Source organism: Dermacentor andersoni, chromosome 6 (assembly GCF_023375885.2).
Source record: "Dermacentor andersoni chromosome 6, qqDerAnde1_hic_scaffold, whole genome shotgun sequence".
Taxonomy (NCBI): domain Eukaryota; kingdom Metazoa; phylum Arthropoda; class Arachnida; order Ixodida; family Ixodidae; genus Dermacentor; species Dermacentor andersoni.
Window position 1 is genome coordinate 120,035,536 of NC_092819.1, and position 26,560 is coordinate 120,062,095.

Below are 26,560 nucleotides of genomic sequence, written 5' to 3' on the forward strand. Positions count from 1 at the left end.
AAACTTCTTGAAAACGTGACTCATTCACAAGTAAATATCTATTTAAAAGAACACAACATCACTTTAAATACCAACATGGCTTCCGCAAGGGCTAGTCGTACGAAACGCAACTTCCTGGATTCATTCACGATCCGCACTCATCTGTTGATGCTCGTATTCAAGTCGACTCCATATTTCTATATTTTTCCAAAGCTTTCAATAGGGTACCTCACAATCGGTTATTAAGCAAATTAACCCCGCTAAATATTCACCCTCTTGTTATTGCATGGGTTAAAGATTTTCTCTCTTCCAGATATCAGTTCACCACTGTGAATAACCAAAATTCATCCTTCAGCCGAATATACCCCAGTGTCTTACAAGGAAGTGTGCTTGGCCCTTTGCTTTTTCTCATATTTAATATCCGTTTACCTAACTCCATTTCTTCCCATATCCAACTTTTCGGTCACGATAATGTAAGTTACCGCCGAAATAATTCTAACGATGATCGCTTTGCCCTACAATCGGACCTCGATTCAGTAACAGCATGGTGCTCTGCCTGACCCATGCAACTTAAGCTCTTGAAAACAAAATTAATGTCTTTTACTAATCATCAATCTCAAAGTGAAACCGCTTATATTTTAAATAGTGATTCAGTCGAACTGGTAACAACATATAAGTACCTGGGTCTTCACGTTCATTCAGACCTAAAATGGAGCCACCATATTAAACTTATTCTTGCACGCGCTAATCGGTCGTTAGGTCTCCTAGAGCATAACTTGAAGCATGCTCCTTCTCACCTCCGATTACAGGTATTCTGTACACTAATGAGACCTAAAATTGAATATGCTTCAGCTATTTGGGGCCCTCATCAAGCATATTTAATAAATAACATTGAATCGCTGCTGAACCGTGCAGTTCGTTTTATTTACTAATATTATACACGTCATACCAGAATCATAGCATTAAAGAAATGCGCAGGCTTGCAAAAACTATGTCACTGCCGAAATGCTGCACGTTTATCACTTTTTCATAAGCTATATCATCACTCAACACTTCTTAATCACTTTTTTCGTTTGACTTCATCTTTCACCGACGCGAACATCCGTGTAAGGTAGGGCGCTTCTCATGTCTTACATTTAACTGCGCACATTCTTTTATACCACGCACAATAACTAACTGAAATGCTCTCCCTCCATGTCTTTGTACTGCCACTGATACTCATAAATTTTGCAATCGGTTGTCTGCGTTAACTACTGCTTAACATGATGCATATATTATCTCATGTTGAACTTTGTATTTCTTATAATGTAGATCTTGTTGTTTCAGTTTATTTTATGTTGTTTGGAAGATGTATAATTGGTATAATTTTTACTACTGACGTGCTCGCGTTGTCGCATTTTTTTTTTCTTTTTCTATATGCTTGTCGGAATTAACACTATTTGGTACTTTAATTCTAATGTCACATGATGTGTCTCTTTTTCAATAAATTTGTGATGTATTGTATTTTCTATCAATAGCTTATACCCCCCCCCCTACGTAATACCCTCAGCCGTGAGGGCCTTTAGGGGTATTTTGTATAATTAAATATAAATAATCGCCATATGACTGGCGGGGCAGAGTCGGAACCATGCTGTTTACGTCGAGCAGTGAAATCCCTTGTCATACGATGCCGCACTGCACAGCATGCTGCGACCATCCTGCTGCATGCAGGGCAACTATGGTAACACAAGGCTTCCTTCGATCGAACTTTGCTAGGGCAAACTGGTAGGGTATGCAGGGTGCCGGTACTCGTGACTCCCGCAGATAGGTAGGACCTGTTGAACTTGGGTGCCTTAAAACACTTGCGATATTGCTCAAATTTGACTCTATCCGTTCCTGGAACTGGCCCTGCAGAAATCGCACCACAGCTGCAGTTTCTGACTTCAAATCATTCTCCAGTCGATGAAGACGAATTTGAGACGTGCTGTGGCCTAGTTCCAGTGGCTGTGGTACTCGGGCGCACACGTAATCTGTTGTGGCGCTGGTCCCACAATGACGCTGTTAGGTGTATCCTTGATGCTCTAGGTGGCCACCAATGGGTAGGTCCCATCGACTACTTCTATGTTAGTAGCAGAGTTTAGTGCCAGTCTCATGGCCGTCAAAGGTGGTGGGCACGAATTCGCATCCCGCTGTCTTGATGCACAAGGCAGGCTCTACACATCATTGTTGGACTGCGGGGACAGAAATTATGATATATAACGTGGGGACACCATAGCGCATCAAGCACGCAATTTGTGAAAGAGATTGCACATTTGTAGGATTTGTAACGTCTCATGAGCGCAACCTTGTGTTTGATGCGTAATATCAAGTAGAGTAGCAAGTTGGGCTAGTTGGTAGAAGTTCATCTTGTAATAAAGGGGTCACTACGCCATAAATACACGTACAAGAGAAGCAGAAGTGGACAGGACACTCGCGTCCGCTCCACTTCTACTTCTGTTGTCCGTGTGTTTATAGCACAGTAATCCCTTCATTACAAGGTGCACATTACATCTAGTATCGTTGAGTGAGCGCTCTCAAAAGTGACCGCTCCCGCTAAGATCCCCAGACGTGCTACCTAGCTATACCTTTGTGAACGCCGAGTGAGAACATAAATTTAGCTCGTTTTTGTCATGCGTGCCTAGACAGCTCCTGATCTGTGACAGCGACACATGCGGGAACTAGTCGTGTGTTTTCTTCCTCTACACATTGATAAGAAAGTAAGGCGCGTGGGTAATACAGCGGCACAAATGTAAGTATTATTGCTATAACTTGTTTTCATGGCATGTGACTTTAGCAAGCGACCCATCTGTGCGAACCAAACTAAATAGATTTCACGCCAACACTAAGTTCATCCTATTAAACCAGGAATACGTGCACTTCATTATTCCGATTGCAATGATACGCTAAGGTACTCGTAGGTGTCAGTACAAGACATCACACAAGACACAGTGCAAGGAGCGCACGAATCCTATTGATGAAGTTATGTAACCGTATTGTTACTTAAACTGTGCGTATTGTATCTGATTTTCGCACTGTGTTCAGGTTATCCTTGTGTAAATGTGTCATAATTCACATTGCAGCAAATTTTCTGCTTCGGGTCTCAGGGTATCCGCTCCTATATGCATCGTAGGGCATGAATTTACGCTTCTATAAGCACCAATTACTGAGAGTCATAATTTTTCGTACACGTTTCCAACGCCAACTAATGTTCGCATTAGCGGCAGGCTGCGATTCAAAATTTCCTAAAACGTGTGTCTGTGTGTGTGTGTGTGCGTGTGTGTGTGTGTGCGTGTGTGTGTGTGCGTGTGCGTGTGCGTGTGTGTGTGTGTGTGTGTGTGTGTGTGTGTGTGTGTGTGTGTGTGTGTGTGTGTGTGTGTGTGTGTGTGTGTGTGTGTGTGTGTGTGTGTGTGTGTGTGTGTGTGTGTGTGTGTGTGTGTGTGTGTGTGAACGCGCGTTGTCATGGTACTTTTTGTGCGGACGCTTGCAAACTATTCGCTAAAATCCGGGGCCATTCTATATGCCTGTAATGCCGTCAAAATTATGTAATTATGTATTCTCGATGCTATTATCGTAAATAAGCTGTAATACCTATGCGTTCAACAGGTTCGCCGTCGTCCTCACTACCCAGCAAAGAACCGCGAGAAATTCTGAGAGTGATTCAGCAAACTTGTATTTGTATTAACATGTGAGCTTCCAATCTCTTTTTACGATGAATCTTCTTTTTCCTCTCAATTCATAATTGATTCCACATTCAACGGTTTTGATGAATTTGTCCTTGCTACCTCTTGGAGTAGCATGTTCACTTCATCATCAGTTGATTAATGTTACAAATGATCTTTCAGTTGATTATTGGGCTATGGTGTTGGGTTTCTAAGCAGGAGGTCGCGGTATCAAATCCCCGCCACTGTGGCCGCATTTCGATGGGGGTGAGACGTGAAAACGCCCGTGTACTTGGATTTAGGTGCACGTTAAAGAACCGCAGATGGTCCAATTATTCCGGAGTCCCTGACTACATCGTACGTCACAGATTGTGGTTTGGCACGTGAAACTCCATAATTTCATGTTTTAATAATTTTTGGATTATGAAAGAAACAAACGATAGGTGCTGCCCTGGTAAATTTCTTTCTCCTAATGGCAGGCGGCGCAAGCCCTCGGTTACTCCTGTCCGTCTAAAAGTGAGGAAACATAAATAAAAGCTGCTTAATCGACTCATGACTGCCCTTGGTCTCAAGGGTCTAAAAGTGTTTTAAAAGATATCGTACCAATTTCATTGGTGAACTCAGACTGTCGAACGAAGTATGCATAGTGAACGCGCTAACTTGACAAAAATAAAACACATCCGAAAGTACCTTGGAGGGTTTTAATTGACCGTTTTATTATTCAAGTAATGCCCACCTAAGTGAATTTGTTATCGATGGCTCACGGTTGTCTGGCTGTGACAGGAGTTGAGGCTATTTGAATTGCGTGGCCGAACGCGCGTGGCAGTTGTGGTGTGGCGATGTAAACCGAAACGAGGAGCCCGTGCCTGGGGCTGAAGGGGCAGTCATGCCATCGGCCTGAGGTGCTTGGTTTCGGATTTCGCGCCAAACGAGCCGAGTGGTCTGTCTACCAATGGCCAGTGTCCCTGGGTGAGCTGGGAGAGCAGATCGGTCTGTCCCTGTGCCTGAACCAGCTTGCTCCACTGCTGTGCGAGCACCCGACGCCGGCGTGTTCCGCCGCAGCCGAGCCTTCCGAACGATCTGCCGTGTGGTGGGCAGGCGTCACGGCCCAGCTGTCATGGCAGGGGCTGGTCGTGTGTCGGGCGTCCGACGCAGCCTTCATCCCCTGCACCCCTCCCTGCTACAGATTCATCGTTTCAGCTCCTCGTGCTGTGAGTGTGTGGTACCAATACGCGATCAGAAGTCCTTCTACACTGACGCTGTGCATGGCTATCTAAGTGACAGACAGCCACGAAGTTAATAGTGTGTGTTGTCGTGTATGTTGCCCTACTGCCGTTCACGTGTCATTAGGGTCCTTTTGTGTTCATTACGTTATCTCTCTCTGTTTTAGGCCTGGGCCCACATCATCACACTAGCTCAATGTAAGCGGAACATTCTAATTGTGTTTATACAAGCGTTGTTCATGGTGGTTATCCTGAAACAGCTCTTAGCTTTCTTACGAGCACTCAAAGAGAAACATTTGCATGCCATCTGAAAATGAAAACGTGTCCATCGTTTTAAAGAAACTAAAGTCTACGCATTGTCCTGACTACAATGGCTTGACTGCAATCGCTTGACTGCAATCGCTTGACTGCAATGGCTAAAAATGCTGTGTCTGAGATGATGCGGAAGGAAGGGGCGACAGCGACCAGTAGACACCTCACAAGTGAGAGCAGCGTCGCCCTTCAACGAAAAATGCCGTAGGTTCAAGCTGTTGGCGTTGACCTTAGGTGCTGAAGTTCATTGTTTTGCTGCGGGATGGCCATTTCTCTTTGCGAAAAACCCGCCGTTGCAATGGCTTCGACTTGGCTGAGTGCATCTGCTGGAATATTTGCTACTCCTTTGATGAATTTCACCGAGAACTCGGCGAAGTAAGCCAGTTGTCCTACTTCACAAGGGGAACATGTCCTTCATTCAGAGCCAAAAGCATGCATGAGAGGCTTGTGGTCCGTAAGCAGGGTGAAACGGTGGCCCTCGAAGAAGTAGCGGAAATGCTACACAGGTATGTAAGCTGCCAAAAGCTCTCGGCCGAAAGCGCTGCACCTTGTCCCTGCTTCTGACATTTATTTAGAAGAAAGCGAGTGGACTACAAACGCCCACCATGTATTGCTGAAGCACTGCGCCGACGGCACGGAGCTGACGGCAATGCTAGAAGCATCCATCATGAGGGCAGTGGGGGCTAGGGTGCAGTGGGTACAAGCAAAGTCGTATTCCAGGGTGTCTACCAACCGCGAAAGTCGGCAAATCTCAGGAATATTGAATAGTCTGGAAATACTCAGGGAAAACTCACGGAATCTGTGCTTTTATCAGAGAAAATTACCTGTAATTTTATTTAAAGTGAACGAAATTCGCGGTTATTCTGGCTGGAGTAACACAGAGGAATCGTAACGAATCTACTTTCACGCCGTGTCGCCGGCTGGAGGAGTTTCCAGCGTACATTCAACGACCGATTTTCCGGACGCCCGATAATTCGGACAGCTTCGCCGCGCCACCACGTACCCCATAGAGTCAATGTATAAGAACGTCTGAAATTTCGGATGGAAGAACCCTTTGCCTTCCGATTTTCCGGACATTTTCCGTGACCGCAGGTTCGAATTGGCATTAATCAAACAAAGCCACCACTGCCGCCATTTCGATTAGCTCGCAGCCTGGAACGACGCTCTCGTACGCAAATCCCCTTGCAGTCGTCGCCACCAACGCGGCAGCGCAAGGCCTAGCTGCTTCGACGTTCGCTGTCAAGCTTCTTGCCGTTCGGTACCGTATTTTTCATTGAAGGAATTCAACACTGTCAGCAATGCGACTACGCCTTTGGGGTCCTCGCTATTAGCTTCGAAGATCGGAAAGCACGGCGCATTGCATAATGCCGGTTTTTGTAAGTTATCTTCGCCTTGATATAGTAATGCTACGTGGTGAAGCTTACACAAGATGATTGCGGTGAAGCATTACAAGCGTGAGAAGGGGCAATTGTCACGGGACGCAGTATGTATTCCTAAATTATACACGCGTGTACTCGCCATCTATTGTCACAATACGAGCACCGATATGCCTAATAAGTGCACTAGTAGGCATTCAGAGGTTTTTCGGATGTGCTTGTGGCAATTTGAGCCTTTAGGGCAATAAAAGACATGCATTCATTTTGTCGAACTCCCGATTTTTCGGATGTTTTCACGACCCCTAGGGAGTACTAAATATCGTACGTTGACTGTACAAATGACCAAGAGGATGGTTCAAATGGTTCGTGAAGTGAACGTGCGTCGGAAGGAAGACGAGAACAGAAAAGACCTACGCATTGAAGAACGAACGGCAAAGAAAGTGTGCTGCCGCCGTTATGAAGGAGCTTGAGCTCAAAATACAAATTGTTGGATAGTGACAAGATGCAGGTGTCCCTCACCCAAACCAAACTAAACTCTTTCGAGCAGTGAAACGCAACACCGAGGCGTTGTGCGTGGGCTGAGAGTACGTCTGGACAGTTGAAAGCGAATTAACAGCTGCTGAGAGAGTATCTCACTTGTGACAAAGTTCGGACATCATAACAGTGAGCTAATTGATGAAAATAGCTCAAATTCGAAAATATTTGCTTCTGTATGCATCTCTTTTTTACTCGTATTTGAGCACGTTCGACTCGATTCACAATAGGTTTTACCATTTTGTTTTCGCAGGTATTTCATTTGCGTAGTATTTCACTAGCCCCCCCTCCGCTTTCTGTTTTCTTATTGAATAAAATAAGAACTACTCCTTGTTAAAAAAGCTGAATTAAGTCGTTTGTTTTATTTTTTAACATGCTTACTAGAGAGTGACAGCATCGGGCGACATGGTGTCCAGCTCGCCTTCAGATAAAACAAAGTTCTCTGTCACTCAGGAAATTTTCCAAGGGCACTCAGGGAAAACTTGGAGAACTCAGGGAACTTGGAAATGTCAACTTGGTAGACACCCTGCATTCGCCAGTAGCGTTTTAATCTCTGTGAAGGTTTTGTGTGGTGTCTCTGGCCACAGTAAAGGTGATAGAGACTTGACGATGTTGAGGACAGCTTCTGAAGTTGTGATTGTAGCAGAAAAAGACGGAATAAAGCGTCTTTAGGTTAACATAACCGAAAAAACATCGTAACTGCCCTCTGAAATAGGACGAGGAAAGTTGGTGATGGCCTTGACTTTGGAAGGAAGTGGTTTGATGCCTTCGTAGTTCAAGAGATGACCAAGGAACTCAACGTGCGTCTCTAAGTCAACGTGTGTCTCTAATGAGGTACTGGCCACGAGGATCCCATCGCCATAGGGAAAAACGAACGGCAGTCCTCGAACTAACTCATCAATAAAACGCTAAAATATCTTCGCGGCATCCTTGCTGCCGAAACACATCCGGAGGAACTCAAGAAGGCCAAACAACTTCGTTATCGCTGTGTTTGCTATGTCATTTGGAACCATAGGAATTTGATGGTAGGTATTGGCTAGTTCGATATTTGAAAAAATATGTGCGCTATGGAGACATACAGTGAAGTCCTTGATGTTTGGTATAGGCTACCCGTTAGGAATTGTAGTAGTGCTCAGGGCACGATAATATCTGAAAGGCCGCCATGTGAAGGGGAATGACTAGGAGCTGCTAGAGGGTTGAGCAATGCCGATTTCTAACATGTGCTTGAATTCGTTCCTGGCGATGCGTAGCTTCGCTGGTGCAACCCAACGTGGCGATGCATGGCATGGCAGTTCTTTGGTGATTATGTGATACTGAACACTTTGAAACACTGGTTTAGTCCCGTCAGCAAACGCAGTTAAAGTCGGGTATTCTTGAAGGAGGGTGTAAAATGTCTCCACTACACTCTCTCTACACTCTCTACAGCACTTTGCACTGTGCAGGCTAATGGAGCAACCGGATAGGTTTTGCCACCTATGCTTGGTCCAGTAGTGTAACCTAGGACCCACATGTTGGTCATGTCAACGACGAGGCCGTCATGAAAAAAGCTGGCACCTTGTATAGGATCGCTTACAGAAGAAACAAGCAATAGCCACCGGAAAGTTCCACGGAGGCCTAGGTTGAGGTGGAGCGATTTGCGAGGGAAATCGCGAATCCTCGAACCATTCACGGCTTGTAAGTGCAGAGCGGATGGGCAATGTTTGTCCTCCGCTCTTGCCGGCAACACGCTCACTTCACTATCCATGTCAACGAGTAATTTCAGCCCATTGACAGAGTCAGGGACGAAGAAAAGGCAACGGGAGTTTTTCTAAGGGGCCTCTTATCACCGCTAGTGCTCCCGGAGATCGTTCCCCATCCAGCAACAAGGTAGTGTACACCGGCCTGCCGAAACGCCAAAACGTCGAACATACCAGCAGAGAGATGGGAGTTGGTAAGTTGATTGCTCGCGAAAGGAGCGGTAACCATGCGATGATGGCCGAGAGGGTAACGTACGGGCGAGCTCGTGTGTTGGTGGATGTATTTTTAAGTACAGCAGCGACGTGATCCGAGAGCTGTTGGATATCCTTGTCAAGGGTCAAAAAGCCATCGTGCTGTCAGACTGAAGGATCGGCCATGGTATGCTGCTTGGTAAACGATCGCGAAGTAGTTAGATTAACCCTGGCGTGTTCGGTTTCAGCCACAGTCACTTGGAATGCAACGAGGTATGGAGATGACACCTCGTAGAGTTTGTCGGCCAAGGACGCCAGGCCAGGAAGGCTACGCTCCTATGCGCCTAGTAGCAGTATTTGAACGGTAACTGGAAGGCGTTGAAGGAACGGGTGCTTAAGAAGCGCCTCATTGAAGGCGGAGGTTTGTGTTTCAAGTAGATGCTGCATATGTAGAAGGAACTGCGACAGCTGACGATCGCCGAGCTCTATGGCGGATATCAGCTCTTGCAGGCGGCGTCTTTCTCAAGGAAACGTGCGCGTCAGAATAGCGGCCTTGTGGGTTGGGCGTCGGAGAGTGAGGGGCAGTCAGGAGGTCACGCACATGGAGAGCGACGTCACCAGGTAGGGCAGCTAATAGGTGGGCGTAGCTGGTCCGCTGAGAGGTTACGTAGACTGCCTCGAAGCTGGCCTCCACCTGAAGTAACCAGATGCCTGGATGGTGGTGGCTGTACGGCGGCATCCACCTTGACAGCGTATTGCTCCACAGCGATAGAAACAGGAGCAGCGATGTTGAGCTGAGCCGTCGAAGCTCCGTCGAGAAGTGCGGTTTTGTCCTTGGCCCAAGGTCACAAATGTCGCGACAACAGGGAAGACGTAAGCACGACCTGCTTGCAAGGATATAGCTCCAGAGTGATCTTCATTTTCTTTCAAACGCCGAGCTCGCGCCTCTTCTGCCACTTCTTTTGCCGACACCGCGTGTCCGTGGCCAGACTGTCCCACAAACTAATTCTAAATAACATTGGTGCCAGAAAGTAACATTCAGCATGTTTGTTGACTTCAGCAAGGCCTTTGACCTACTTACCCGCACCATCTTGCTCCGAAAACTTGAACACTATGGTATCTCGGGCCTATCATTAGACCTCATATGCTGATATGCTAGTAACCGTAAGTATGTGGTCGTCGTGGTTCGTAACTTTCTCTCTACCTTGCAGCTCATTCGTTGTGGAGCTTCCCAGGGTGCTTTGTTAGGTCGTATTCTATGTAATGTCTATGTTAACCACCTTCTGAATATTGTATGCGATATCTCTTGAATTTTTTATGCGTCTGACAATAGCATCTTCCCCAGTGGCTTCTCTAGTGACGTAATAATTACTAAAGAAACAGTGCTCACCTCCTCGCACAAACAGTCCACAGCAGACGGACCTTCTAATAACACCAGGAAGACTGACAGTGTTATCTTCCATGCAGTAAACCAAAAACTCCTTTTAAAAAACACCCTTTTCCTTCGCAGCCGCCAAATTGATGATAGCTGTTATTTTTGTAGGAGAAGCTTTCGATTCGCAGATGAGTTTGAGTGAGCACGTGTTCGACGTAACACGAAAATGATCTCACTCGATTGGTTTCTTATCGAATTGCCACTTTAAATTCACACAATACTTAACGCTTAGAAATTGGCATGGCATATTTCGCACCTACAGTAATTATTGCCACCTTGTCTGGGGTACCACACGTAAAAATAACGCCACACGCTTATTAATAACACTGCACAAGAAAGCAATAAAGATTACTGTTGGCCCGGCTTACACGGCAAACACATCAAATTTTGTCATACAATACATTGCACAGCTCTCACTTTTGAGCACCGTCTACTTTATAACCTAAGATTTTCTCTGCCATGCGTTTGTGATTCTCCGACAACAATCGCCAAGCTATAACCTGAAGAGACGCGTGTCGCAACACACAGTACAGAGGAATGGACAATACTTTTGACCTTCACCTTTACGTATTTCGATTTATAGTTTCTTGCAATAAATCTTTGCGTGCCCATCCTATAGGATATGAGTGCCAAAGTTTCCGAGAGAGCAACTACTGTAGCAGTTGCGAAGCGATGCCCGATCACGGAAAGCAAAGGTTACAGTTCGTTCTCACTAACACATTAAATATACACAAAAAATACAATACAAACGTTCTTTTATTGCCCCAAAAGCCCTTTAACCTTCCCTTTCTACAGAGGGTAGCATAACTGCTGCTATGTAGTGCAACTTTGGGTAGCATCATTTCCTTAATACTTGCAATTTGATTTAGCACTGTAGCTCTTCCTTCTTGTACGAATTTGTTCTTGTAAAAATATATTTAGGCACCTCTTTGTCAGTATAAACTGTCTTCATATAGCCTATGTTGTTGTGTGTAACATACCGATCGTTATCTCACTTATGCGATGGGCATAGTGGTTATTCTTTTTCAGATTTAATGACTGCTGATATACTCGTGCTGCGGCGTCATTTGCCTTGCCTGTGGTCATGCCTTGGAGTACTTTCAAGCCGCGCTCATGGTTTTTAGCTTCCGTCTGTTTCGATGTATTGTCATGCGAAAAAATAAAGTGTCTTCGAATCTTTGATTACATTTGAAATTTCTGAAGCCCCTCGAAGCAAAATATCAGGCGGAGAAATCTCACCTGTAAGACAGCTCACAAGCACACCGATGATGACAACTGCAAATATTGCAAAGAAACTTGTCCACATGTACGAGACGCGGAAGAGAATGAAAGATTCATTCGTTCTGAAAAAGCAGGAAGAGAAAATGAACTTCAATCGTCGTTATACGAGGTGTCTCATCTAACTTGCACCATGATTCTTGAAAAAAAACTATGACCTATAGAGAAATCGTACCAACTGCGTATTAGCGGTAGCGGTGTGTACAAAAAACCAGCATTTTTCCGCTCACGAAATAATAATTCATGATTGTTTTTACTTGGTCAGCCTTTTAATTATTGCTTGAGTCTCTAACATGTCAGATGTAAAGTTCTAAAGCTTCTCAAATAACCTCGTATTCAAGCATCTTTTTGAGCTAAAGTTTGCCTCATTATTTTTGCCGAGGGAAAAAAAGGCGCCCGCGCAATGCGCGATACGTGAAATACATACGTGCACGCGCACCGATACTCCACCTTTCCTAAGCAAACTTTGATTGCTACAGCAGTGCATTCGTTTATGGTCGCATCGTACAGGCTTTCGGCAAGTAGCATTGGTCGATAGGCTTCACGACCTAACTTGCGGTGAGGTAATCGTTGGCATGTGCCCAGACAACTATGTTGTGCTCATAGCTTGAACGGTAGCACATCATAAAAGAAAACTACAAAATTAATTTAGGCAATTGTCAAAAAAGACAACAATGCGCAAAGAGTGCGGAAATCGAGAAAATGCACCGAGAAATGCAAGAGCAGAAAGGCCTACAGACGAATTTATTTCAATGAAAAAAAAAATGGGGTTTTACGTGCCAAAACCACTCTCTGATTATGAGGCACGCCGTAGTGGAGGGCTTCGGAAATTTCGACCACCTAGGGTTCTTTAACATGCACCTAAATCTAAGCAGACGGGTTTTTCGCATTTCGCCCCCATCGAAATGCGGCCGCCGTGGCCGGGATTCGATCCCGCGACCTCATGCTCAGCAGCCTAACAGTGGTTGCTCAGTGACTACACTGAGCAACCACGGCGGGTCAATGAAAAACAAGAAACAAAGTACGTGAAACGTCGTAGCCGCTGGCGACGAAACATCCAAATATGCAGCACTAGCATTTACCCTTTCTGTGTATGAATTCCTGACAAGACACAAAACCATGCAGCTTTTTTTTTTTTGCTATTTCTATCTTCGTCTCACGTTTTTTTTTATGTGAGGATAGGGCGACATCATTAAAGTACGTGAAACAGTCATGTTTTGCACCAGTCTTAAATTGTTAATTTTCCACTGCCGCTTATAGCACGTACTCAATTGGTCCCCGTCTGAAGCCATACATTACTTGCAGTTCTGCTGCTGCAGCCCTTACCATCGAAGTTACAGTCTAGCAGCAGACTGCTTATTTTTGCGTTTAGTGCGTCCGGTGTGTTGGTTTCACTGCTACACACGTGGTCTTCTACGTAACCCGACATGAAGTCCAGCGGTGTCATGTCCAGCGACCTTGCAGGCCAGGGTACAGGTCCGGGCCGGCCAATCCACTCTCTAGAAAAAATGCCCTGTCGAGCCACGCTCGAGACTGACCTCCACTATGCGCGGGAGCGCCATCGTGTGGAAGCTCATGTGCCGAAGGTGCGCAAATGGAACGTTGTAACTGACGTCGTTCGCAAGGCAACCGAGGATGTCCTTCACGTAGCATTGCGACGTTACCGTGGCGTCAAAAAAATGTGGAAGAGACTCTTAAACTCGCTTACGGGTGGGAATGAGAATGTATTTATTCGCTACCCGCCGCGGTTGCTCAGTGGCTATGGTGTTAGGCTGCTGAGCACAGGGTCGCGGGATCGAATCCCGGCCACGGCGGCCGCATTTCGATTCGGGCGAAATGCGAAAACAACCGTGTACTTAGATTTTGGTGCACGTTAAAGAACCCCAGGTGGTCGAAATTTCCGGACTCCTCCACTACGGCGTTCCTCATAATCAGAAAGTGGTTTTGGCACGTAAGACCCCATAATTAATTATTTTAGTCGCTTTCATGAAATGTGTTCACTTAGGTATTGAGCCGCATGTCGTTGTGCACGTTTTAAACTTGCGCGGCGTTCCTTGCGAGACGTAGTGGCGGTGCTGCAGCTCATTTCATACACTCGTTAGTTCGCGTCCAGAACGTTGTTGTAGTTCTTTCTTATCACGTATGTGACTTGCACGCCGTATGGGGGATTGGCTAAAATATGGATACGCGAAGCGCAGCGGTGCCATTTCGTATTGAGCGAGTGATAGCAAGCGATGACGACGGCCAAACGACACCATCGACACCATCAAAAGTGTTGCGTGAGCTTTCGCATTAGGAAACAGTCGTTGCCGGCTTGTTTAGGACCATGAAAAATTTGACGTCAATCCCAGCATGTTTTTATTTGTTTTTTACTCTTTGTGCCGTCTGCCATATTTTTGTACCCTGTTTTGGGCATGCCGCCGCCGTATTTCGCGAAATGGGGCATATCATGAATTCGCATTAAAAGATGGGTCCTATAATATTGCCATCAAAAATTCTGCACCATACAATAAATGACCATTTTCATTGGTGTCGTGTCAGTGCCAGCCAGTGGGCATCCTGATCATCCCAGTAGTGCGTGTATTGAAGATTACCTTGTACATTTCTGGAGAAATTTGCCTCGTCTATCCACTGCACGCAGGCCGGAATGTACGGTTTCTGGTTCACTATTCGCGAAAATCCAATATCTAAAGTCAAGTCTGTTTTGAAAATCTCGGCCTTCATGCTTTTCATGTAATGTGCATGGCACGGGTGCGCGTGACCTTTCTTTTCTAAAAAAATTCTCCTGACCAATGACTTCGAGGTCACAGCCTCCGCACTGGCGTTGCCCACACTAATGTGAGACTTGGCAGCAAAGTATTCCAAAACATACGTTTCAGCTTTTTGGCCTACAATCCCAATGCTCCATAGCTTTCTTATGGAGCTACCCGTCTCGCATGCAAAGGACTTCGTAGTTCCGTAGTATCGTTGATGGACTAAGGCGCCCTCTACAATGCCTTATCTGGTATCATCATCATCATCAGCCTGGACACGCCCACTGCAGGGCAAAGGCCTCTCCCATACTTCTCCAACTGCCCCGGTCATGTACTGATTGTGGCAATGTTGTCCCTGCAAACTTCCTAATCTCATACGCCCAGCTAACTTTCTGCCGCCCCCTGCTACGCTTCGCTTCCACTGGAATCCAGCCTGTAACACTTAATGACCATAGGTTATCTTCCGTCCTCATTACATGTCCTGCCCATGCCCATTTCCTTTTCTTGATTTCAACTAAGATGTCATTAACTCGCGTTTGTTTCCTCACCCAATCTGCTCTTTTCTTATCCCTTAACGTTACACCCATCAATCTCCTTTCCATAGCTCGTTGCGTCGTCTCTATTTAAGCAGAACCCTTTTCGTAAGCCTCCAGGTTTCTGCCCCATACGTGAGTACTGGTAAGACACAGCTGTTATACACTTTTCTCTTGAGGGATAGCGGCAACCTGCTGTTGATGATCTGTGAATGCCTGCCAAACGCACCCCAGCCCATTCTTATTCTTCTGATTATTTCAGTCTCATGATCCGGATCCGCGGTCACTACATGCCCTACGTAGATCTATTCTTTTTCCACTTCCAGTGCCTCGCTACCTATCGTAAACTGCTGTTTTCTTCCGAGACTGTTAAACATCATTTTACTTTTCTGCAGATTAATTTTTAGTCCCACCCTTCTGCTTTGCCTCTCCAGGTCGGTGAGTATGCATTGCAATTGGTCTCCTAAGTTACTAAGCAAGGCAATATCATCTGCGAATCGCAAGTTACGGCGGTATTCTTTATTAAATCTTATCCCCAATTCTTCCCAATCCAGTTCTGTGAATACCTCCTGTAAACATGCTGTGAATAGCATTGGAGAGATCGTACCTCCCTGCCTGACGCCTTTCTTTATTGGGATTTTGTTGCATTCTTTAAGGAAGACTAGGGTGGCTGTGGAGTCGCTATAGATATCTTTCAGTATTTTTCAATACGGCTCGTCTGCACCCTGATTCCGCAATGCCTGCATGACTGCTGAGGTTTCGACTGAATCAAACGCTTTCTCGTAATCAATGAAAGCTATATATAAAGGTTGGTTATATTCCGCACATTTTTCTATCACCCGATTGATAGTGTGAATATGGTCTATTGTTGAGTAGCCTTTACGGAATCCTGTCTGGTCCTTTGGTTGACGGAAGTCTAAGGTGTTCCTGATTCTATTTGCAATTACCTTAGTAAATACTTTGTATGCAACGGACAGTAAGCTGAGCGGTCTATAATTTTTCAAGTCTTTGGCATCCCCTTTTTTATGGATTATGATTATGTTAGCGTTCTTCCAGGATTCCGGTACGCTCGAGCTCATGAGGCATTGCGTATACAGGGTGGCCAGCTTTTCTAGAACAATCGTCCCACCATCCTTCAGCAAATCTGCTCTTACCTGATCCTCCCCAGCTGCCTTCTCCCTTTGCATAGCTCGCAAGGCATTCTTTACTTCTTCTTTATATAACTTAGCTACATATAACTATATATAACTTATCTGTTATATCCTTTCATTTCCTCTTGTCGCCGCGCGTCGCCCCTCAGAGCTAGAATAAGTTTAGCCTTCTGATCACACGAGAATGGCTTGACTGCTCTTTTAAAGAAACAGCAACGAGGAAAATTTGAGCAAGAAATAAATGCTTGATTTCGAGGTTATCTGAGGTGACCAACGACTTTACAATTACCATGTTAGCGACTCAAGCAATCATTAAAAAGCTGACCAAATAAAAAAAAATATTATATAGCGATGAAAAAGATTTACCGACGATTACGATTACGATTACGATTACGACGTTCAGTGAACTGTGGCGCGAATGCCCTGCTAATCGGGAGATTGCGAGAGGCGGCACGTGGGTGAAGCATGGGCGCGGTTCACAGCAGCCGCCGCAGGCAGATCTCCCCACATGCAGCGCTTTGTGTCCATATATGGTGTCGGTGGCGTGATCGGTGAACGGACAACGCGCTCTACTCTGGCGCCATATCGTGGTCATTGTTGCCGCAGAGGCCGTCTTCCGCTGCACTACGCTTCTCATGCTTTCGCCATGAGCTTCTCATCCACTTTCCTCCTCGCGCTCTTTTCGTTATCGCTATCTTTCATCACCCGCTGTGTTACGCGTTCACTCTTTCATCCTTCGCTAGGCTCGTTCGCTATCCTACGCAAAGGACGCCGACGCTCTAAACATTGCTTGTAAATACACACGACTATCATTAATATGCACTTGGTACCATTTCTCAAGAGCTCTTGCTTTCTTTAAATTTAGGCCCAAGATAACTGGGAAACGTGGTATATTTCTTAAGGACATGTTTCTTTTTTTGTCAAAAAGTAACACACAGAAAGGAAGAAACATAGACGACGGCACGCGCGGCACCTGGTGCATGTTTGTATCAATTGCAGTCACATTGCCATTGTCATTTACGTGCCAGTCGCCAAAATTCACGGACGCCTATTTCAATGAAACAGCTCTACAAAGCAATAGAAAGTTACACTTTCCATCCGAATGTCGGTGAAGAGAAATTACTTTCCCATCTAAACAGCACTAAACCTGATGGCGAATGTGCTACTAACAGAACTGGTTAAACGGCCTCCCAATCACATCTATGACAAGCCCAATTCGTTTGCGTTCTACGCACATTGGACGCAATATCAAGACACATGCAAAGAATGGTTTGTCCTTGTGTGCGTTGCACGTGCAAGATCACGGATCATCAACTAGCTCAAGCTGGCTCCCCTAGGTTGAACTCTGTTCTTTCTCCGTCACCTCTGCCTACGTGTTGCATTGTCTTCGCTATTTGCCAAGCACTAAGTATTGCTTTAACTTGCGCATAAAGCAATTTGCCAGTTGACAGAAAACCGACACTCGCGAAATTTGAACGGAAACAATTTTTTATCATGTTTCTAGTAACCGACGCGTTTCTTGTTCACATAAAAGCGAGACAAATTTGGCCTGCCCTCTATACGTAGTAGATGGCTATCCACTACGTATATCGTGAGCGCAAACACATGCCTGACTTTTAAGCTCATTTTCTCAACATAACATCAACCATTGTACATATTCATTTCATCTGTATATCATCACCAGCTGCGCAGCTTGATCCTCGTGGCCGCTTCACGAGCTCAGCCACGGATAAAGCGGTTGCTTATAAGCGGTGATACATACATATACCTATTTATATATATATATATATATATATATATATATATATATATATATATATATATCGTCGATTCACACACAAACTGGATTGAGGCGTTTCCCATGTCGCAGGCGAACGCTCACAGCACCAGTAATGCCCTCAGGACTTTATGAAGCGAAATGGAATCGCGCATATTCGCCCTCCCTCCCTATCACCCCCAGAGTAATGGCCACGCCGAGCGAGCCGTGCGCATCGTCGAATAAGGCTTGAAGAAGATAAGAGACGCTTGCATCATAACGCCGTTGGCCCGGCTCTTGTGAAATTATCGAAACGCACCACACCAAGCAGGCCCTCCTCCTTCAGAGATGCTATTAGGTTACCGGTTGCGCACAACACTGGACATGTCTTTGCCTTCCAGAGCCTGCCCTGCCAAAGCTGCGAATGACTCGAGCTGGAACTTTGCACCGGGAGATTATGTGTACGTCCGAAATTACGGCGCCGGCGATAAGTGGTCCCCAGGCACTGTGGAAGCTACTTCCAGTGCTCGCCTCCTGGATGTTAACCCCCGTATTCACAAACGCACCTCGACTCGACTCTCCACTCTAAATGCTCCTTGAGTGCGGTTTTTCGTTTCACAAATCGCCCTCGACTCGAAACGCGCCTGTAGTGAAGGAACGATCGAGCGTTTTACTCGAGAAAATCAAGGTAGCCTCACAGCTACCTTGAATCGCTCCTTGAGTGAAGTTAGTGCATAAACATGGCGGCCTTGTTATCTGTCGCTCGCCTCGTCAGCTTTTTCGGATGGATGTCAGTTGCCTCCACAGCCTTTCTTTAGTTAACGATGCTCCGCATATTCAAAGGCTTCGTTTTTGGGACCCGTGCAATCCTCTGGAGTGCTTCGGCAACGGAATTATTCCTCTGCGGCGCCGAGACAGTTCGGCCGTCCTGTCAAGAAGACTGCGAGCTAGTGCAGTGACTGTCGTATTACTCCTAGCATGAGCCAGTTGTTGACCTGCATACAGCTATTGTTTGCGCAAGTGCCCCAAAATTACTATTGGCGCCAGAGAATTTACGTGTTTCTCGCGGCTGATCGTACAAGGCCGCTTCAGTTCAAGCACCTGCGCGACACACAACTGCGGCGGACTTCAAACCTATGAAAAGAAAACAACGAAGTACGAACAACGAAGTACGAAGATTCCTGCGATTAGTGCGTGTATTGTTTGTACAAGCGCCGGCAGTAGCCCGCGTTCGCGCGGTTTGCACTAGGGTAGATCGTCACTGACTACTCTAATTTAAAGACGGCGAAGCACACCGCAGCAAGGTGATCGTCTATATTAACGAGCAAATGCTATCACTCAATTTTTTTCAATTATTTACGCTTTCATGCAGCTAGTTGCGCTAGGGAAAACAATATGTACTGTAAATTCCACCAACTACACACGGTCCACGCAAAATTAAAGTCATAACCAACAATTATGTGAGCCTTGCTTCAACATGTTCAGTTTAATTAGCTTATCATGCCTATGAACATCTAAGCCCAACGAGGAAGAGGCCAGTTATGAAACGGCATTCAGAATTATACGTGCATGTATACACAGGTGAATGGAATGTTTTATTTCAGTAAAAAACACAATAACAATACAATAGAGTACACTTTTTGCACATCACATTATTTTTTATTGTGATAAAAAAAGCTGTAACAGTGCAGTGACAGCTCCTTGTACAGACATTGCTAGCAAGTTGTAGCAGATATATCTCGCATACAGTGTATCTTTGTTGCGAACATTCCAGCTCTCTGGGCGGTTCATTATGTAAGTGTTAGATCGCTGTATGTCGGTCTGGCTGCGCAAGCGCAAGACCAGCTGGAAAATGTTGCTTTGCAAATATATATACGAAGGGTATGAGCTTATTACAGTAAAAAAATCGCGCTCTTGAACATAAAGCCTTAAAAGAATTTAATTAGCACGAAAAGCAAACTAAAGGAAGTGAATACAGTACCTAAGCTTCTTTTCATGCGCCTTAACATCATCCTATATTTATCACCAACCCTTTTTCATATGGATGAACCAGGCTGCTCAACACAAGCACGCAGAGCAACTGCCTTTCCAAGTGTGCTGTGTGTGATTCGTTTGCATTGGTGTGCAAGTGAAGAGCTCCAGTTAATGTGTCCTGCTGAACTACAATAGTTCTCGCAATATTCTGGCTCAGATGTCTATCCAACCGCATCTAACATCCTATCAACTCAAACATCACCACTAAAAGCGATTTGACTGCATGCGTTTGCCTTCATAGACACGCTGTAGCTTAAGTGGTTGTATTTTTTATCGAGGTTTTTTTCTTCAGCCATATTTATTAAAGTAGTATGTACCCCTTAATAATTTCTGGTGAATGCCCGTGATATTATTTTTTCTAAAACAACTAAAGATTATGCTTGTCTTTTTGCACTTTGATAGTAAGCAAATACAGCGTGAACTCTGATCTGGCAAACAGAAGCAGTAGTATTGCTTACAAATATATTCTAGAATAAAACTCCACCTGTATTCTCGACAGTATCCTGTCTGGTGTAGGCACCCAACGGCGTGTAATGGTAAAACCTAGCAGAATATATGCTGTTTATTCTCTGGTTCTAGCCTCAGCTTAAGATGAATTATGAGGGTCGCAACAATGCATTTCTTCCATTGAAAAGGGATGACAGCTGGCTTCCATGGGGCTTGCAGAACTTCACCAATTGACAGAGGAACAAATTCTAGGGTAGCTGCGTGTCTTGTAAGATCCCAAATTAGGTTAAATGATGATGCAGACTGTCACAATGACGATCCTGAAAAATACAGTATAAAGGCACCACTACCGTTACTTCCGACAAGCTGCGAAAATTATGGAATATTTCTTAATGTACACGAGCTCATGCTAAAGTAGCTTCAGCATACTAAAGTGCTGGCTACAAATGCTACGAAACTGCTGCGTCATAAATTGTGGGCAGTAAAAAACTCACATCGCAATCGCAACGCATCATGGGCAACTGATGACTTCGCGCATCATAATCATGAATATATGGTACCCAAAACAAGTTTATGTGGCAGTTGAGCAGGAATAAAATATGCATTTCATTTTGGTATGGCTGTTTCATGTCTGTGGTTCGAAATACCAGGGTCAATTTCCCCATTTTGGCAATGTAGGGAGATGTAACATCAATATTATTTCAATGTTGATGAAAATAAGCACAGACTAATTACAGGGTAGGTCAGTCATGTACTTCTTGAGCACCTAGGTTCTTTCAGGGAAACGGGCTGGTGCAATTCCAACAGGGCAGGCACCATATCTATGGATGCTTTCAGGTCTGCCACAAGCCTTGCTGTGCAACAGAGACATTGATTTTTTCATCAACTGCCCCTTACAAGGTCCACATCCTGCACCAGAATGCCAAACATTTTATGTACACTGGGCGCTCGCGCGCCAACTAATATCAATGTACCTAAGCAACGGAAATGAAAAGACATAGCACAACTAAAAAAATGTGGCCACAGCGTAAACTTAAACCACACTTTATGGAACATGCATCATATGCTACCACATAGCACATTGAAAAAGGTAAAGAGAAAAAACACTAATGCTGGTGATGAACTACTGACAAGCGAATTTTCAGATGATTAAAACATTGCGTAGCGTGTATGTGAAGTGAGGAAGCACTGGAAATGCAGGCACCAGTGCTGGTTCATTGACTATGTGTGCTACAATTTGAACAAGCCGACTAATCACCGCAGTTTCTAAAACAAAGTACAGGACTCAAAAATGCTTTTCTTCAATCTGGCGGTGCTACGCACATCACCACATGCATTCTGCTACATGTATACTATAACGGCTTCTCCTCAATACTGAAACATTTTATACCCAATACTGGAATGATCGTTGGACATAGGCACCGATAGGTACATTCTGCATTTTTGTTTAAAAAAGCGGAACCAATACCAGACTGTCGTGTCGAATCTCCCACAAGCTCCGATTAGTGAAAAAAATGTTTTGCGCAAGCTTATGCTGCCTCAAATATGCTTCATGTGCTAATGCCCATAACATGAACAACAGTATAGCTTGAGCACATTGGAAACGGTTTATCGACAGCGCCGCAGCAACCTCGCGAAAACCGCAATAAGATGATCTGCTTCTATGCAAAAATGGTTCACTCACCGTATTTTCTGTCTTCTTGCTGCTTTCAGCAAACTTTCAGCATGAATCGGTCTCAAATCTTGAAGGTAAACAAAGCTGCCCATCGGCCGTTCCGTCTGTAGCCTCCTTCGAAGTCAATCCGGCTCGGTCACCATACACACACGGACAAAATCACCCATAATAACCGCGATTAACAACCGCAACGTGAACCACCAATGAAGCACTAGGAAACAAAGGGCAGCGGACAAACGTCGGCGCAAAATTTCTTGGTTTTCAGCCATGCGCAATGCTCTCAGCCGTTGGGGTGCGATTGTTGCCAGACCTCAAACATAGCTCCCGCTTGGTCGATCAGCCGAATGCTCACAGTGGCAGCGTTGACGAGCTGCAGTTGTGCATTGCGCCATGTAGTCGTTTGATTAGGAAGACCAATTAACGGAAACATATATTTGCGTTAAATAATTGTAGTTTTGAAAAGCACATTTAAGAATATTCTCGATATCAGACGCCTTTCTCGGTCGGTACACTTCACTTGAGTCGAGGGCGCATTTTCAAGGCGTTCCTCGGAGGAGGAAAGGTGGACTAGTGTTCATGAAATGCAACGGCGCCTTGAGTGAAGGAAGCCCAGTCGCCTCGACTTGGCTGTGTCGAGGAGAAGCTTAAAGTGAAGGCGTGTTTAAGAATACGGGGGTAAGACTGCGGACAAGCTTGTCCGTGGTGACTTGAATCAAGTTCGTGAGCGGAGCACAGATGAAACCCCAGCAGCCGTCGACCTGTCGAGGCCTCCTACAACGGGTTCCCCGGTATTTAAAGAAGCAAGGACAGCTGAAACATACGAGAGAATAACAGAAGCGCAGCCACAGGAGCTAATTCGCTCCGCACGGTCAAAGAAACCTGTTGTGCGTTTTGGTTACTAAGGGTGAAGAAATGCGGTAACCCATGAACTTGACCAGCAAGCTGTTTTCTTTAGTGCGCATGTGCGCACTCTTTCTATCACACGTTCCCTTCCCCTTATATTTTGCTTTATGTATTTCAGAGCGTGAATAAACCCGGCGTTCTTCTGCTGGTACAACTGTCTGGTTCTCTACGGAAGGGGCGTTGCCTCCTCCCGTCAAGCATCGTAGCAATATATATATATATATATATATATATACTACGCAAATGTACTCTGAGTAGGGGACCTAAAGCACAACGTGAAACATTCGGAGAGACACCAACCCAAGAGTGAAAGTAACACCTTAAAACCAATAAATAGGAAGCACGAATGCCAGAGATTGCGAAAAACTGACAGGAAGAAAATAGGTATTGCTGCAGTGGTCTACGATTTCAAGAAAGTAGTAGATAGCATGCAGCAGAAGTTGAGACAAACAAGGTTCAAAGTTGTTGCAATGGGAAGAGAACGCCAGAAAAGTGACAGAACAATGAAATTAAACTAGCTCAAACGGAGATCTAGAGATCCCTTGGAAGAAACAATTTGGAATTCACAGAACAAGTACTTCCCAGATGGCGCTGCATATGGGGAATAAAGGAAGTTAATGTGAGGCACACCACGGTATCTTTATGGCCATGGTGTTGCACTAAGCGCGTGGTCGTGGCTAGGTGTGCCTCATAATTAGGTGGTGATTTTACCAAGTCAAACACCAGTGTTTATTTATATTTAACTTCGAGCGGAAACCAGAAATTGTGTCTTACAAAAAGAAGGCAACCGCGTGAAATTTCAACACAGCTGATCAAACAGCTACATCGAAAGAGTAGAACACCGTTGGCTAGCGCCATCGGCTAAGCGAGTAAAACAGCGAATATATCGCTTAAATTGCGCGGAAGCCGCATGATATTAATTTATAATAGAAAAAAAGATAATTTACCTTTGGATAGACCACTCGCACTACCGTCGTTTATGTACAGAATGACAATGCCGTCCAGAAAGTTAGAGCTTACAAAGCGGGTGGAGAAAACTGTAACATTGGAGCAATTGCAAAATTAATTCAGTACAAGGAGGTGCTTGCATTCCCTACCTAATGCACAAGATTTCAGCATAACAGTAAGATAAGTAGACAATTATACATAGCGTTTCCAAATATTAAAGGAACTTATGAAATTGTAGGCACTGTTACGTTCGGCCAGTAGGGGTAGCGACCTTCGATCCTGTCTTGATTTGCTGAGATGAATCACTTCAGCTTGGTCAAGTTAACAGCGCGCTCCATCAGTCAGACCAGTGATGGCACCACGGTGTGACAAGTTTGATGGAGGACTCCATGGTTGATGGGTGTCACCGGGCCGCCAACCACGACGCTAGGACCAAGAAACTCCTGGGAAAGTTCGTTCGGTGCCATTTCGTTACGGCCGCTGCTAGGGCTCCCAAGCCGACCCGCCTACCAATCAGATGATTGCTTGACCATCCATGAGCTGAGACGTGTCGATTGAAATAAGCGTGCACCCTTCCAATAACGAGTGTCCTCTCTTTTCTCTGGAACAGTGAGCCGTGTGTACCCGAGGATACTTCGCCGATTGTGAACAGAACAAAGGTGCCGGAGTGATTATGAGCACCCTAGCCCTTAAGGCGAAGGTGCGCAAATGAAACCAGGCTATAACAAATAAAGAACACTTTGTATCTACATTAATTATTAGATAGTGCGAAGTATTACTTATTGGGTAAGGCTAACGTACCTGAACGTCATACTGTGCTTGAAATCTGATACCATGTAAGTATCGGAATAGAAGTGAAAGGCGGATGGTAAAACCAGAAACGAGTCAATGTTGGTGGACCGGATGCGCCTCTTTTGAAATCAAAGAAGCACAGAGCAAAATTAGTCTAGAAAAAGACTAGGAAGAATAGATTGTGGCTAATAGAAACTTTATGGCTAATAGGCACCAGTACCTACACCTCCAAATATTGGACACAGAATGGTGGAAGAGGTAAAGGAAGTCGCCGGACAAGTGCCGAGTAATTTTAGTTGTAAATTGCCAACCTGCAATCACGAAAAAGAAAGTAAGAGAAACAGAGTATGTAAATTATATTCAAATGAAACATTCAAATGAAATGATCGTATGAATGAAAAACAAGATGCAGCGCTACGCTTTTTGAGGACCAAGATGCCTGTCTTTTAACAAAAATATGCAGTACCAAACTTTCGCAACGGCATGAGGCATGCAATGGCTGCGGAAACAATCCGGAGACGCATCAGCACATCGCAATGTCATTCTAAGATATTCTCCCACCCAGAACCGAAGGTATTTACCAAGCAGAAGCGCTGAGGTTTAGAGCTGAGGGCAGCTTTAACAGGTCAATAGTCAAGATAGCCCAAAATACGGTATCCTATCCACGATGTGAAGGTGGTTGAACATCGAAGCTGTAAACGACAACTATTACCTATTGCAACGTAGGTTCAAATTATTCACGTTGCAACCTTCCTATGCGCTTTAGCTCATTATTAGCCTAAGACGTTTCGCCGTCCTGCTACTTGAATTGCGTGGCTACTTCGTCAACCTACATAGATTGGACCTGAGAGAATGGAAATTAGGCGCACCTATTGCGCATGCTGCTCCTCAGGAGTCCTCACTATACGTGACCTTCCTATAGCACTGTCACAACAAAGATCTCTTGCAAGGCGGGTTCTTTCTTTCGTACGAAAGCGTAGTCACATCACTCCCTGCTTCGTATGCTATAGTCAAGCTGCTGTCGCCGCGGCAGCTTGTGGAGCAGTAATCTCTACCGAGTTGTGTATGCGAGGAGCGCTACGTGTTTCGCAATAAATGTAGGCACAGGAGTGCCTTCTCATCAATTATGTGGTTCGGATGCTTGTTTTCAGCTTGTTCTTTAATGAAACGTATGCTCTTTTACATGCTGTATGTGTGATCCGAAAGAGTATATGCACTGTTCCCTTCACTTTGCTGAGTGATTGTAGCCTCTGCCTTACGGAAGTATGAGCCATGGCATTTGGGGGTTGCGAGCGATTGATGAAGATATTTTGTCCATGTTACACCAAGCAGAAATCCTGGGTTACTAGCCGTAGACAGCTTCGCTGTGGAGCAATACTTGAAATTTTGACGGAAAAAAGCAGAGATAAAGGATTCAGTCACAGAAAGGTGAATTCACGAGATGCGCACTACACGCAGATTCATAGATTATGATATTGCAAGGAATAACTATCTCATAGGAATTATATGCCGGCACCTCACTTCCATGGGTAAGGCGTTAAAATTCATCCTTATCATCATAATAAGTGCATTGATCTCAAGATATGGAAATTTAAAGGAGCCACTCCGGAAAAGTCATTGTCTGCGTTTGAGGTTGAAACCAACAAAAAAGGCGGATAAGCTTTACTTCAATTAATACAGCATGAAGACTACAAACTCCATGCATTGTAGTTGAATATGAACACTTGTCTTGGCTTGAAAGTACCAATTTTTTTCACTTCACTGAGTACTCCCTTCGCCACGCGAAACTAAGTGTGGTTACGGCTTTTGTTTAGGAGCTGAAAATG

The 26,560-nt window shown here is 45.0% G+C and overlaps 1 protein-coding gene across 1 annotated transcript in view; it reads right to left on the bottom strand.

Annotated features, from left to right (window-relative positions):
- LOC126522198 (sodium-dependent multivitamin transporter-like) overlaps positions 1-26,560 on the bottom strand; it is an 83,773-nt gene that overhangs the window by 9,301 nt on the left and 47,912 nt on the right. The window contains exon 7 of the mRNA XM_055066301.1: positions 11,704-11,807. Within this exon, the coding sequence (XP_054922276.1) occupies positions 11,704-11,807 (104 nt within the window). The remainder of the gene's footprint in view (positions 1-11,703; positions 11,808-26,560) is intronic.